Source organism: Sinohyriopsis cumingii, unplaced genomic scaffold (assembly GCF_028554795.1).
Source record: "Sinohyriopsis cumingii isolate HCF-2022 unplaced genomic scaffold, ASM2855479v2 utg001311l, whole genome shotgun sequence".
Lineage (NCBI taxonomy): Eukaryota > Metazoa > Mollusca > Bivalvia > Unionida > Unionidae > Sinohyriopsis > Sinohyriopsis cumingii.
In genome coordinates, this window is record NW_028315981.1 from 345815 (window position 1) to 360799 (window position 14985).

General features: G+C 32.9%; 2 protein-coding genes across 3 annotated transcripts in view; both read right to left on the bottom strand.

Annotated features, from left to right (window-relative positions):
* Positions 1-10718, bottom strand: part of LOC149772645 (uncharacterized) — a 60831-nt gene extending 50113 nt beyond the window's left edge. For both annotated transcript variants that reach the window (XM_089947522.1, XM_089947521.1), the window contains exons 1-3: positions 10628-10718; positions 5987-6172; positions 3524-3710 (exon numbers count right to left, since the gene is read on the bottom strand). The gene's annotated coding sequence lies outside the window, so the exon portion shown is untranslated. The remainder of the gene's footprint in view (positions 1-3523; positions 3711-5986; positions 6173-10627) is intronic.
* Positions 5978-14985, bottom strand: part of LOC149772646 (uncharacterized) — a 130463-nt gene continuing 121455 nt past the window's right edge. Inside the window, exons 36-37 of the mRNA XM_089947527.1 lie at positions 10628-10722; positions 5978-6172 (exon numbers count right to left, since the gene is read on the bottom strand). Coding sequence (XP_089803653.1) covers positions 5978-6172; positions 10628-10722 — 290 coding nt within the window. The remainder of the gene's footprint in view (positions 6173-10627; positions 10723-14985) is intronic.

Here is a 14985-nt window from a genome sequence, read left to right on the forward strand (position 1 = left end):
CACTGAAAAATTGGCAGGTATGAAATTCAGAAAATATGCTGGAAAATGGTTTCAATTATAAAGTTCTTCAAATTTTCCCTATATTTTTCTCGGGTCAAAGCATCTCAGTTGACCAAGCTATGGATTTGAAGTCCAAGACTTGAGGATTCCACATGTGCCCAATGCAACCTGGCCAGTGACTGCAATGTGTCCTTAGGAAATGCTCCTAGCTTCCATTTTTTTTCAGCAGGATATAGTTAATAATGTACTGAAGTGCCATAAAAAGTAACAAAAGAATGGTCTTTTTTCATGTAGAACATTTCTGCTAATATATATGGTATTAAAGTAATGAATAAGTTTAGCTGCCATAAATCACAGCTAGAGTGGGCTGTCTCAATAGTTACAAACCCAGGCCCTGTAGAAAGAAAAAAAACATCAGCCCAATGGCTGACAAGCCACCTTTGTTTAGAGACCTTTTACATTCAAACACTTATCCCATCATATATTTACTATCAAATGTGTGCAAGTTTTCATCCTCAGATGTATGTTCTTTTCAAAACATAACATAGTGTTCCAGAAACATTCAGAACCAAGAGAGTATCTTCGATGAAATAGTTACTGTAATTTTTGGTCAATTTTATGTATTTCTTAATTAAAGAGTAACCTACTGAAAAAATATACTGTTAACATTTCCATCTGAAACATGGGCAGATATTTACTGAATATCTGGCATGTAAATTATGACTCTCTTCTTTTACTGGACAAGAATGCATATGTGCATATGGATTGATGCAGACATGTCATGACACCATTACAGCTTTTTAGCTTTTCAAATTACTTACAAAAATAACAATGTGCCAATCTGACAGAAATTATCAGTGTCAGAGAGCTGAATTTAATTATGGCATTATACACAATTTGCAGGAAAGAAACGAGCCATGTTTTAATGCTGAATTTGATTCTGGCATTATGAAAACACTTATAAAAGTTTACTATGAATTTGATCCTGAAATTGTTATTATGCAGATAACATACAGAAGTTGTTAAAAAGGTCAGTTTACTGAAATTGAAATTAATCAGTTCTCTATAAAAAATAAAACTTCTCTGATCAATACATTTTACATGGTTATTATGGCATATCAGGAGACCACTCCAGTAGCCTAGTGGTTTGAATGTCCGCCTCAGATGCGGGAGGTCATGGGTTCAGTCCCCGGCCAAGTCATACCAAAGACTTATAAAAATGATACTAACAGCTGCATCGCATGGCACTCAGCATATTAAGAGGTTAGTGTTAGGACTGGTCAGCCTGGTGTCAGGATAATGTGACTGGGTAATACATCATGCTACATGTCTGGAGCATGATTCCTCAGTGCTAGACATCACTATAAATTACCACACTGCAGACATCGTAGTGATATGACTGAAAAATTGTTTAAGCTATGTTAAAAATACAAATCACACACACACACATGCATCTCAGGAGGGGGCAGGTGTGCTATATGCATGTCAATTTATCTTGTTTATTTAAGTCAACAATGAATTTTCAAGGTAATATTCAGAGCTTTAATTCGAATTTTCAAACTAACAATGGAAAGATTATTTCAAAAAATATGCATCTGGAAAAATTGCCAGGGATCATAGAGACTTTAAGAAACAAAATTCATGAATTTTTATGAACTTTCAACTGACCAATTTTACAAACTTCAAGACCTACTGATAAATAAAATTTATGACATACATTAATTACAAGTCAACAGAGAGCAGAATAATCAAGCAGGTGAACATACATGTGTGTAATGCATGTAAAAGTGGTTAGCTATCATATCTTAATACAGTCATTATCACAACTTATTTAAATGTCATAATTACCATTTCAGTGTCTTGCACCCTTTTATCCCCCACAAACCATGCAGGTATTAATTCTGCAGAAATACACTGATCCTTAATAAACAGATTTATAAATCAAAATTAAAAGCTTTCCAAATTATAAAGTCTTTAGATAGAGGAAGTCGTTGTTGTTGTAATGTTTAACGCCATTTTTCAGCATAAGATAGGCTATACATGGCAGCCAGTATAAATGGTGGAGGAAGAACCCTGGAAAACCCCGTAAAGAACCACCGACCCACGAGAAGCTACTGCTAAGCTTTCTCACATGCCCACATTGGCCGAATCTGAGACTCAAACCCATGCAGACAGAGGTGAGATGGCAATGATTTGTACTGGTGAGTGCTTTAGACCACTCAGACACTCGGGCCCCCTTGAGGAAGTCATTCACAAGACACCTGGTGTAAATAAATAAAAACACAATTCGCGCTGTAACAAAATCAGTCAAGGTTGAAGAAAATGCTACCATTACAATTTTCACACACATCAGTTATACAATCCCAGTTAGTTACTTGTTGAATGAATAGTAACAACTGCAGCTACTCAAAGCTTTTCTTACAAACAGAGCCAACTATTATGAATTCTACTAAGAAGTCAATTAACCATGATTTGATTTTGCTAGCCATTTGACTAAAAGCCCCAATTCCACCAAGATGTGCATAAAGTAATATATGCCAAATTACCTGAAACATACTGAATCTTCAAAGATACTGGTCCTAAACATTGATGGGTTCCATTAAAACCAGATAATATTCACATTTCATCACATTATGAGCCATGTAATTTCTCCCTTGCACTGAAAAACCCTGACATTTTCCACAAATGAATCCAATGTTGATTATTGACCTAGGTAAACTAATATCAGTCAAAATCTGGAACACAAGATTTTATAACAACATTGTAAATATAAGAAAACAACACCATGCTATATCGGATTGTCTGCAGTCCGTGTTCATACTTAAAAGTGCCACAGCTGATCACCAATATTTACTTGAGTCTTATTTTTTTTAAATGCATACTTTTCTTTTCAGATCAGCTCTAAAAAAGTGGGTTTACCTCTCTTCATTCTCTCTCATGTCAATTTGATGGCAACATACAAATGCTGTTATTGATTAATCACTAATGGAATTTGTCTAATGTATCTAATCACTATTCTCTAAGCACTTCCGAAAGTAACAGAATTATGAGCAATTTTGTTGACTGAATTAATGGATGGCATCACTTAATTCTAAACTGAATATGTGAAAGTCATTTAAACCTACCATCCCAATTATTTCAAAGAATGGTTCATGTCCGATAGCTGTTTTAACAAATCATTTCCATCCTTCCAAACTTTAGTTAGAATAGAAGACTGGAAAAATTAAATGATAAGACAAATGGTAGGCCACATCAGATAAATAAATTCATTTCATTTTTTAATGGAACGAAAAAAAACATGACCAAACATGTGAACTCCCAATTCACAAACTTTCACAAACCCTTCAACAAGTCCTTTTTCATGAACTTTAATGACCATGAAATGGCCACCTGAAATTTTGCAAACTTTCATGGTCTGTGAGAGCCCTGACTGTTAAAATCTGAGTTACTTTGCAAAGAAAACCAATTTACATTGTTTCTCATACCATTATTTTTATTAAATAAAATATCAGAAAATTCTTACGTAGGTTCTTCTTGATAAAACTTTGTACAGATTCACCAGTTGAGTTGATTAATTGTGCTTTCAGTCTGCTATACTGTTCTACATTCCGAAGTACTACTGATGCCCCTTCCTTGTTCTCATCAATAATTGCTTGCCAAGACGGGTTGTTTGTTTCATCAATTACATTGCTAGCAATCTGGAGAAAATTCTTCAAACAAAAAAATATTAATGAAAGTTCATATTACTTAATATTACTACTAAAATTGTGATACACTTTTTTAAAAGTATTGATCCAATTGGTCAGAATCTAAAACAGTATGAATAAAATAATTTTTATTTTAATTGTTTTGCCCTAATAAATTCAAACTAATAAGAGTTAGGCACAATTCTATGTTGCCCATTCTAATGTTATACATTTTGAGGACCAATAATAGTCATGGAATTAATAAAAGAGCTAATGGTGCCCCATTGTTTAAAGATATCTGGGGAAATTATTTTCTGAATGTACATTAACTCTTTACCTCAAAGTTACCCAGTGCAGTGCGCTATAAATATAACACCTTTTACCGATTCGACTCCATACACATAGGCCTGCCTGTTAACTGTTAAGCAACGTAGTGTATGTTACGTTTAACAGCAATTTTACCATTTTACATTTTTGGTACACATTCTATTATGTATGGAAAAATTTAAAAGTAAAGTCCTATCGTTATAGCTGTGTAATTATTTTTCACGGAAGTATTTTTTATGTGCTTTAAAATCTTAAGAGAACTCATTCACCATCAAGTCGGTGAAGCCACGTGACAAACCATAGCTGCCATTTCTCATACTCGAAATTTGCACATTTTTTGTCTGTGTCTACATCACTAAGTCAACTGAATTTGATAATTTATAAAAACCAATTGCTGCCTACATCAATAAGATTCAGAGCCTTTACCTAAGTTACTGAATCTTTTCTAATCATGAAAACTTCGTAAGTACTGAATGAAATCCACTACTTCCATTTTGGAGAGCGGAGAATATGACCCAGTTACTTTAAATAGCAGATTTCTACCAGAGCATAAACAGTGACCACGTGATCTGACGTAATGGTCATTCGCAGAAATGAATGTAGTGTCTAATAGGTTGCACTATGGAAACCTGGTTAAAATGGCTGATGTTTACAGCAGGCATTGAAAGGCACTTCCATGTGAATGGAGTAGAGACGTCAAAAGGCGCCTCCATGCAAATGGAGAAGAGGCGTCCAAAGGCGCTTGCATGAGGTAAAGTGTTAAGTATATTAAGTTTTATACATGCAGCAGCATGTTAGCAATAAAGCTAAACTATACAATTTTAGACTGGGCACCAAAGCCTAAAAACCACATATGAGAACCATATGGATGCATTACACATGAGCACCAGTCATCAAATCATGCACTTACAAGTGAGTGCCAAAATGTTTATACAAATAATATTTCATGTTAAAGCAGGCATTTTAGGTTGATTAGCAATTTTGCACACACTAAATTTAACATAATTTTGAAAACTTTGCATTCTTTAATATATTCAGATGTTCTGACAAAAAGAAAGAGATGATCAATTTATTAAAATACCATCCATACTTGATTTTAAGTCAAGTCTTCCTGCTAACAACACAGATCCTTATATGACATCAAAATAACACACAAGCACATCAGGGTCTATGTTTATGCTTATTGATTCCTAACGAGCTGCAGAGACCCATATCTACTGGTACATTATGGAACAATTTTTGCAATTTGTAGTTAAAATTGACTTATAAATGAGTAAAGATGGTAAAGTACAGATAAAGATGAAATAGAACAATGCTTGGAAGAATTAATGAATGGATTCAGCCTCTATAATATTCATCAAACACATATTTTTGCAAAATAGTGACATATCAACTATGACCTTTCCTTAAACCTACCATAGTTGTTAATATATCTCCATGCAGATACTGAAGTTATGTTGAGAAAGTTGGTTTTGTTTTTGCACATGAATTATTTTCAACTGAATAAAAAAAATTGCAAATGATGGTATTTTTCTCAATTTATCCAGTGTATAATTATTAATAATCAAAAGAGTCTCGATTGTACAGAGGTATGTGTTAAATTGTTCTAAGACCTGACACTCAGTTGTAAGATTGCACAGCTTTAGGTCATTATGCAGATATGCTCAAATGTAACACCAGAGTTAAGCTCTATCTGATAAATGATTTCATCAAGCCCCATCTCTCTGCATGTTGTAGCAAAGGAATTTTATGCAAAGGTGTTTTCACTGAGTATGTCAAAGCAATGGAATTTTATGCAAAGGTTTCATGACTATGCATGCCAAAGCAATGGAGTTTTATGCAAAGGCTTCAAGATAACACCTCTGGAAAACACATCTATTCCAAAACTTTCAGTCCAAAAATACATAGAAAATATTAAAAATCTTTAAATTAAAAACAAGTCAATTTAACGATATATGTCATGGCTAGAATACCTCTACTTCAGCATTTGTGATGTTTTTGGTGTTGTTAGAAATCTGTATAACATTATCCAGTACACGGCTGACAACCTGAACCTCTGCTTTCTGCAGCTTCACAGTATTTGGGTTTGTCACATTTGTAAGCTTTATCAGGGATTCTGGTACTATGTTTGGAGCCAGCCCATTTTTGATGTTATCAGTCTGAAATAATCATAAAGTTTGTAATTTATAAACTATTACAGGGTTTAAAACATTAGTAATATAATTAATTAAAATATCTCAGGAGTCCACTATCTGTAGCAATATTCCAATCAAAACAAACTTATTTCGGGTAGGAATTAAGAGTTTTTAAAGGACAGGATATATCCATCTACCTACCTACCTACATATCTATACACCTACCTAACAATCTACCTACTTTATCATCATCATCATCATCATCATCATCATCATCAATCCCTTAACCCAAGTCTTCACTGGGTCACCACAGTTGACTTTACAACCAATTCTCTCCATCTTTCCCTATTCTCTACTGCCCTTTGGGAATCTCCAAATCCTATGCCTGTCCACTCCTTAATGTTGTCTTCCCACCTCTTTTTCTGTCTGCGTATTCTTCTGCACCCTTGCACTGTGCAGGCCAGTTGATCTTGAATCATGACCATACCACTTCAGTTTCCACTATTTTTACAGTGCTCAAGAGATCTTCATAGGGTCTGATGGCTCACTGGATCCTGTTGTGGACCTCTTCATTGGTTACATGGTATATGTATATGAGATGCCAAAAGATCTTGCAGTAGCAACTCATTTAGAAGGTTTGAATCATTCTTTGTAGATCCAATGTGAGTGTCCATATTTCACAAGCATACAGAAACATGGATTTGACAATCAAGGGCATCAGCCTTAGTTTGGAACCAAGAATAATGTTGGTATCTTTCCATATTGGTCTCAACATACCTACCTACCTACCTACCCACCATCTATCTATTTTCATACCTCCAGTCATCCAATCATCATTCCAGTTTGTATCAATATCCCAAAGAGAACGTGATTCAAGTAGGAATTCACAGATTTCAAAGACATGTATGTGTACATCTATCAATCTAACTACCTGTTCATACATCCAGTCAACCAACCATCCATATGTCTTTGAACTTCAGATTAACTCTCATTGTTCTCTTCTCTGAATAATTATTGAGCTAGTTAAATAAAAGATTACTTATCCAGCAATGTTACTTTCTGCATTAATCAAGGATATTGCTATCTCTGGCCTATCTTCTAATTCATGCAGATCAAGGAATGTGTTATTAAATGCAATATGGATATAATTACCTATGACCTATTATCCCATTCATACATGTGTCAGGAGTTCTAGCTACATTGTTATTAAATACAACATGGATATTGTTGCCATTGACTGAATATCCCATTCATATATCTGTCTGCTGGCTGTAACAGTCAAATGTGTTATTTAATGCAAAATGGATAGGGATACCAATGACCTATTATCCCATTGTGTTTGCAGTTCTAGCAAACTTGTTATTAAATAAAAACTGGATATTGCAGAGGTCCTATCTTATATGGCAACCCCTTCTGCAATGAGAAAGTGTCCATATAAGATGTGTGGCCTTTCCAGAGAGGTACTATATTTGTGACAAGTATGTGTATGTATATGTATGTGTATGTAGGAAAAAAGCTACATGGAATTTCAAAGCATTTCATATCTGCATTTAAAAAGTTGCATTAATTATTGTTTTAAGAACAGACTTATTTCAAGTTAACATACATGAATTGTTCTTATTTGTAAGCATGAAGTGCAAGTAGGGTGTTTTTGGCATGTGCAATGCAAACCATTCAAAAACATCATTTAAATTTTGGTACACGCATTGCTTACATTTATAATAATTCTCTTTCCATTTACTCCATTTTGCCACTACTGCAGAATATTCTCTTCATCTGCTATGATGTGTTTTTTTTTAGTCTTCCCAAAATATAATCTTTCAGAATGTATTCTTGAACTTTCCCCATTGTCATCAGGTCAAATAACTTTTCCCTTTTCTTCTAAAGTACTGATTCTCTCTTTATGTAATGACATGTTAGAGCTTTGTAACAATTTATTCCTATTATTATAATTGTACAGTACTACAATTCAAGTATGCATACAAAAATTTTGTTGAGTCAACGAAATGCCTTGCTTATAAAGGAAGTGATACTTGTAATGTCACATGATTTTTCAATCTCCGTCTGGTACCCTGTTTTGTTCAAGTTTAATTTCTCTGTGTGTTAATCCTCAAAATCTATATTTAGCCAATGCTGAGCATGTTATGATCTTGACAATTGCATATGGTCATATTCATCAAAGAAGTAACTGAACTGCTGTGTGAAGCCAAAAATCCTATCACAACACTTCACCCCATTTCCTACATGTACTTTAGCTAACACATCTTTCAGTAAAGAAAACCTGATATCGGGTAACAGACATCAGTAAAGATAATTGGATTACTTACCTTACTGTAGGAATTAACTATTGGTTCTGGACAAATATTACAAAATCAAATGTGGCCAATTGTGAGGGGTACATTTTACATTTTTGAAGTAACATGCTGGCTGCTGGTCATGTTAGAGAGATGGCCTTTCTCAAGGGGTACGTTTGAACTCAAAAAAAAATTGGTACCAAGGGATTCTGGTCATAAAAATTGGGTGGCCACTGGTTTTGGGAGCATTCATGAGGGATACCACTGTACCACTAAAGGTAAGGACTGTAGGCCTGGGTTGGCTGCCTTGGTATATACCAAGGAAGGCACTTTACTCTCACTGCCTTGGCATGCTGCTGAGAATAATGTATTGAAAATGCCAACAAAGCAATACAAACTTTTAAAAAATTATTCCTTAAACATTTTTTACCTTTATCTGTAGATATAGCAGTGTGTTATTTATACAATATGGTTATTTTTACTCCTGGTATATATTCCTGTTTGATAACTGTGCCTGCAGTTCTAGCAAAGTGTTATTAACACAATATGGTTCTTTTTACTCCTGGTATATATTCCTGTTTGATATCTGTGCCTGCAGTTCTAGCAATGTGTTATTAACACAATATGGTTATTTTTACTCCTGGTATATATTCCTGTTTGATACCTGTGCCTGCAGTTCTAGCAATGTCTTATTAACACAATATGGTTATTTTTACTCCTGGTATATATTCCTGTTTCATACCTGCGTCTGAAGTTCTAGGAATGTTTTATTAATACAATATGGATTTTGTTACCCCTTGTCTAGCATCCTATTCATATATATGTCTGCAGCTCTAGCAGTATGTTATTATAGACAATATGGTTAACCTGGGCACAAAACAAAATTTTGTACCATGGTGTTTCTGAAGACATATCAATATGTACCACAGTGTACTGAACGTCTATTAGGAGACCAACAATTTAATGTTCTGAAAAAGGACCTGATATTGTTTTAAAGAAATAACTGGAAAATTTGATTTATAGCAAAATAGCACCACATGATATCCATTATATTATTTGCAAAAGAAAATAGTTATCTAGAGATAAGAGATAATATAATATATCAGCTCAAAAGAAAATATTTATCATGAGATAAGAGATAAAAAAATAAAATATATCAGCTCAAAAGAAAATAGTTATCTAGAGATAAGAGATAATAAAATATATCAGCTCAAAAGAAAATAATTATCTAGAGATAAGAGATAGTAAAATATATCAGCTCAAAAAAATTAATTATCTAGAGATAAGAGATAATAAAATATATCAGCTCAAAAGAAAATAATTATCTAGAGATAAGAGATAATAAAATATATCAGCTCAAAAGAAAATGGCAGCTTCCCAGAATAAATTTCAATGTCCAGTACCTTATATTAGATTACTTTGCTATGTGTATGATAACCATTGTATAAGTTGTAATGTAAAATCGGACTAAATCAACCTCCTTAAGCTTATGATGTAGCAACATTGTAAAAGACATTGTGCTGATATTACAGAGATTACCAATAAAAATAGGAAGTACTGATACTGACGCCTACAATTTACAAACAAGATTATTCATACAATAGGCTTGGAAACATGGAGTGGGATGCCAAAACCCATGCAATATTTTTATCAGATAGCCAGCAAACATAAAATGCACTGACTCAACAAATGAAACAAAATTTTAGTGAATGATTTGCAGTCATACAAAAGAGTGTGTGTCCATGACACATTAATATATGCTAGAAAATAACTAAAATTGACTTTTTAATCTGTTCCTTAATCTGAAGAAAAAATGGGATTTGAACTGAAAAATACCTTTCACAACATCCCTTTTAGTTATCATGTTGGCATACATGTAATTAGAGGAGTATCAAATCCTAAGATTTTTTATATGTGTAATATTCAAAATCAATTTGCGACTGTGTTTTTTAACAATTTTGTCATGTAACATGTTGTTAACTGTAATAAATAAATAATATTAGATTCCTCAGGAATTTCTGTACATTCCTTACTGACGGAAACTACAGAAGTACCAGTACAATGGTAAAAGTACTGTAATAAATACCATAAGAAAAAAATTACAATAGTAAACTGGAATACCAGTAAGACCATGCACCTCTGTAATAAGGATATTGTTACCAATGGCCAGTTTTCGTATTCATACCTGTGTTTGCAGATCCAGCAATGCCTTATTAATACAGTTGTCATAGGAGGCATCTATCCATACTCCACCTTCTGAACAGTATCGCTTTGCTTCACCTAAAACATACAGAAATCATGTTTTCAAAATTTATTTCTCAACTTCACACATTATTAACAGTTGCATCAGAACTCAGGCACTTAAAAAGTATTAATCACGATATTGTAGCATCAATATACTTATGTGAAATTTTAATACTAGCATGTTCACGAAATAAAGTGTTCTGAATCAGAAACATAACTTCTTTGATATAAAAGTTTTATGTTTTTGTCATGTTAGAAGAAATTAATAATAAACTGAGCTTTTATTGGCAGATGCATCACAAAGGATCTCACTAACTACAATTCGTTTGACAGAGCCTTTAACACAGGAACTTGTAAGGGAAATAAAGGAGAATGAACATTCAGGGTCCATAACTCCTCTAAACGATGACCTGCAATGCTGGAAATCCACTTGCTTTAAAATCTGATAATATTTGGTAAAATAATGCTTTAGAGAGCAAATCCAGGGAGATAGGTACTCAGGGGCCACAAATCTTCTAAATGACACCAAGCCCATAAAATACAAGTCCTGGTCTATGAGGTAATTTACAACCAATTTGTATCAGAATCTATTGAATGTTTCCTGGTCTATGCTTGTTAAAAGGGTCTGCCGCAGTGAGATTATAATTGATGCTAAAATGGCAATACACTGGTTAAAAATGGACCTGAAAAGATAAAATCTTTAAACAGCACAGTGAGGTACATATACACCAATCAATCTGTCCACATAGTGTAAGTCAGCTAGAGCATTTGTCATGTGACCTTCACATGCACTTTGAAAAATATTAAAAATGACCCATTTTAGAGGATTTCTCATTCAGTTCATTTGACACATGATTAAACAAAACAAAAGAAATGGCACAAAATATATGTCAAGTCACAAGACCAAAACAACCAAAACTTTCAAATGAGTGAGTGAGGGAAACTTGCAGCTGATTTGTTGTTGGATCTGATGGAACAGTCAGATTAAATTCAAAATGGCAACAGTCAGTTGTATTATTTTAAATGGACTTACAAGTTGTCAATTAGGATTTGATCCCAAAAGTTTCTGTACACATTACAGAAAGGCCCCTTCAACTGACTTTAATTCAGGACAGACACAATTATTAAAATGTAAACTGGTGTGTGCCCCTATGAAAACAAATTCATGACTCCATGAACAATCATGAACTGTTCATGAATTTCATGAATGTTCTTGAAATGTTCATGACCAATTCATTATATTAGTTCATGAACAAATATTCATGAAAGTTCCTCAACTAAGTTCAAGAACACTTCAAAAATTTTGATAAATCATATACTTGAAGTTCATGAACACACTGATGAACTTTTATGAACTATTATTGAAGTTCCTGAAATATCATGAACTTGGTTTATGAAAATTTCAAGTACTTTGATGCAACACCAAGATATTTCTTAAAAATGTATATGAAATTTCTATATCATTATATTCATAAAATATTCTTGAAAATTCATCATACAAACTTCCCACAATATTATTGAAATATAAATAAAGGTGAATATTTTTCTTTTTTTAAATGATATGATACTGTATAAATGTTCATAGTGATCTTTTATTCAGCACTTGTGTACTTAACCTGAGTAATTCTGGATTAATATGGAAAGATATTTTCTGGCCAGCATGCACAAAATGAATTTGCTATAAAAAGCTTTCCTTGACTTTGTTCTAAACAATTTTGTCCAATACTCAGTCATAAACTGCATATTCTATTGACTTAGTCACTGGTTGCCAATTTTCCGTAAAAACCGAAATATGTAAACAACGATTATCCTAATTGGATGACTGTGAAATACAACGTGATATGATTGGTTGACGTAAGTTCAAATTTTCAGCAGCTGAGCCTCTTTTACCCCACAAACAAAAGAGCATGCAAATGGTTCTGCAACAAGTAAAAACCTCAAACAAAAACCATGGACTCCCATGGAATGGACAGATGAGAATATTTTCAATATAATTTTTTTTAAGTAAGTAGAAGTGCAGAGAAGCCTTTATGAAGAATATGAAGGAAATGATTTGGTGAGAGCAAAATTAGATGGAAATGCATACCCAGCCAGGATTATCAATATTATGGTTAATATTTTCTTCTTGGTCATTCGTGATTATTTCAGTGGAAGTTATATCGATATTTTATTGGTGTTTATATGTCCTCATATTAATTTTAACCAAATTAATGATACATGATTTTGTTCAGACCTAATTTAAACTGCTCTTCAAATTTGTGAAAATCACTAAACATTATCATACCCCCCTTTCGATCTCGATACCAGATACGGTACTGCATCTACGATAAGAATTGAGATGTCCGATATTGTTTTCTTTTTCATTAAATCTCTATTTCTATGATCTGAAGCTAAAATAATTAATGTGTCAAATTGTACACAATACAGGTGCAGATATCAATGTGATGAAACTAGAAGAAGCTATATGCAACATGTGGAGTCAGAGTGGATACTTTAGTGACATACTAAGGGCCTATACCACACAAGTCTGACATTTTATCAAAAGAAAATGACGAATATTTTTGAAAGCATGAAATAACCATTATCTGTACTAAAGATAGATAGATAGATAGATAGATAGATAGATAGATAGATAGATAGATAAGGTTATTTAGTGTTACGATGTTTTCATAATATTTTGTCATATTGTATTGATTAAAACATCAGACTCCTGTGACTATACCTATGGCTAGCAGTCAGCTTCAGTTAAAATACAACTAGTGAAAACATTCTTCAATAATATAAATGCTCAGTAAGTTGTGTATTGTGTGTAATGGATTTAATAATTTTGAATTAGATCATAATAATTCCAGTAAATAAAGTGGGGTACAATAACAATGTGCTAATACTGTGATTTATAGCAAAATAGCACCACAAATATCCATTATATTATTTGCAAAATAAAATAATTATCTAGAGATAAGAGATAAAAAAAATATCAGCTCAAAATAAAATAATTATCTAGAGATAAGAGATAAAAAAATATCAGCTCAAAATAAAATAATTATCTAGAGATAAGAGATAAAAAAAATATCAGCTCAAAAGAAAATAATTATCTAGAGATAAGAGATAATAAAAATTATCAGCTCAAAAGAAAATAATTATCTAGAGATAAGAGATAATAAAATATATCAGCTCAAAAGAAAATAGTTATCTAGAGATAAGAGATAATAAAATATATCAGCTCAAAAGAAAATGGCAGCTTCCCAGAATAAATTTCAATGTCCAGTACCTTACATTAGATTAATTTGCTATGATAACCGTTGTATAAGTTGTAATGTAAAATTGGACTAGAGCAACCTCCTTAAGCTTATGCTGTAGCAACATTGTAAAAGACATTGTGCTGATATTACAGAGATTACCAATAAAAATAGGAAGTACTGATACTGACGCCTACAATTTACAAACAAGATTATTCATATAATAGGCTTGAAAACATGGAGTGGGATGCCAAAACCCATGCAATATTTTTATCAGATAGCCAGCAAACATAAAATGCACTGACTCAACAAATGAAACAACCTTGAACAAAAACCGTGAACTCCCATGGAATGGACAGATGAGAATATTTTCAATATAATATTTTTTAAGTAAGTAGAAGTGCAGAGAAGCCTTTATGAAGAACATGAAGGGAATGATTTGGTGAGAGCAAAATTAGATGGAAAAGCATATCCAGCCAGGATCATCAAAATTATGGTTAGTATTTTCTTCTTGGTCATTCGTGATTATTTCAGTGGAAGTTATATCGATATTTTATTGGTGTTTATATGTCCTCATATTAATTTTAACCAAATTAATGATACATGATTTTGTTCAGACCTAATTCAAACTTGCTCTTCAAATTTGTGAAAATCACTAAACATTATCATACCCCCCTTTTGATGTCGATACCAGACGCAGTACTGCATCTACGATAAGAATTGAGATGTTCGATATTTTCTTTTTCATGAAATCTCTATTTCTTTGATCTGAAACTAAAATAATTAATGTGTCAAACTGTACACAATACTAGTGCAAATATCAATGTGATGAACCAGAAGAAGCTATATGCAACATGTGGAGTCAGAGTGGATGCATTAGTGACATGCTAAGGGCGTATACCACACAAGTCTGACATTTTATCAATAGAAAATGGCAATTATTTTTGAAAGCATGAAATAACCGTTATCTGTACTAGTTAGATAGATAGACAGACAGACAGACAGACAGATAGATAGATAGATAGATAGATAGATAGATAGACAGATAGATAGATAGATA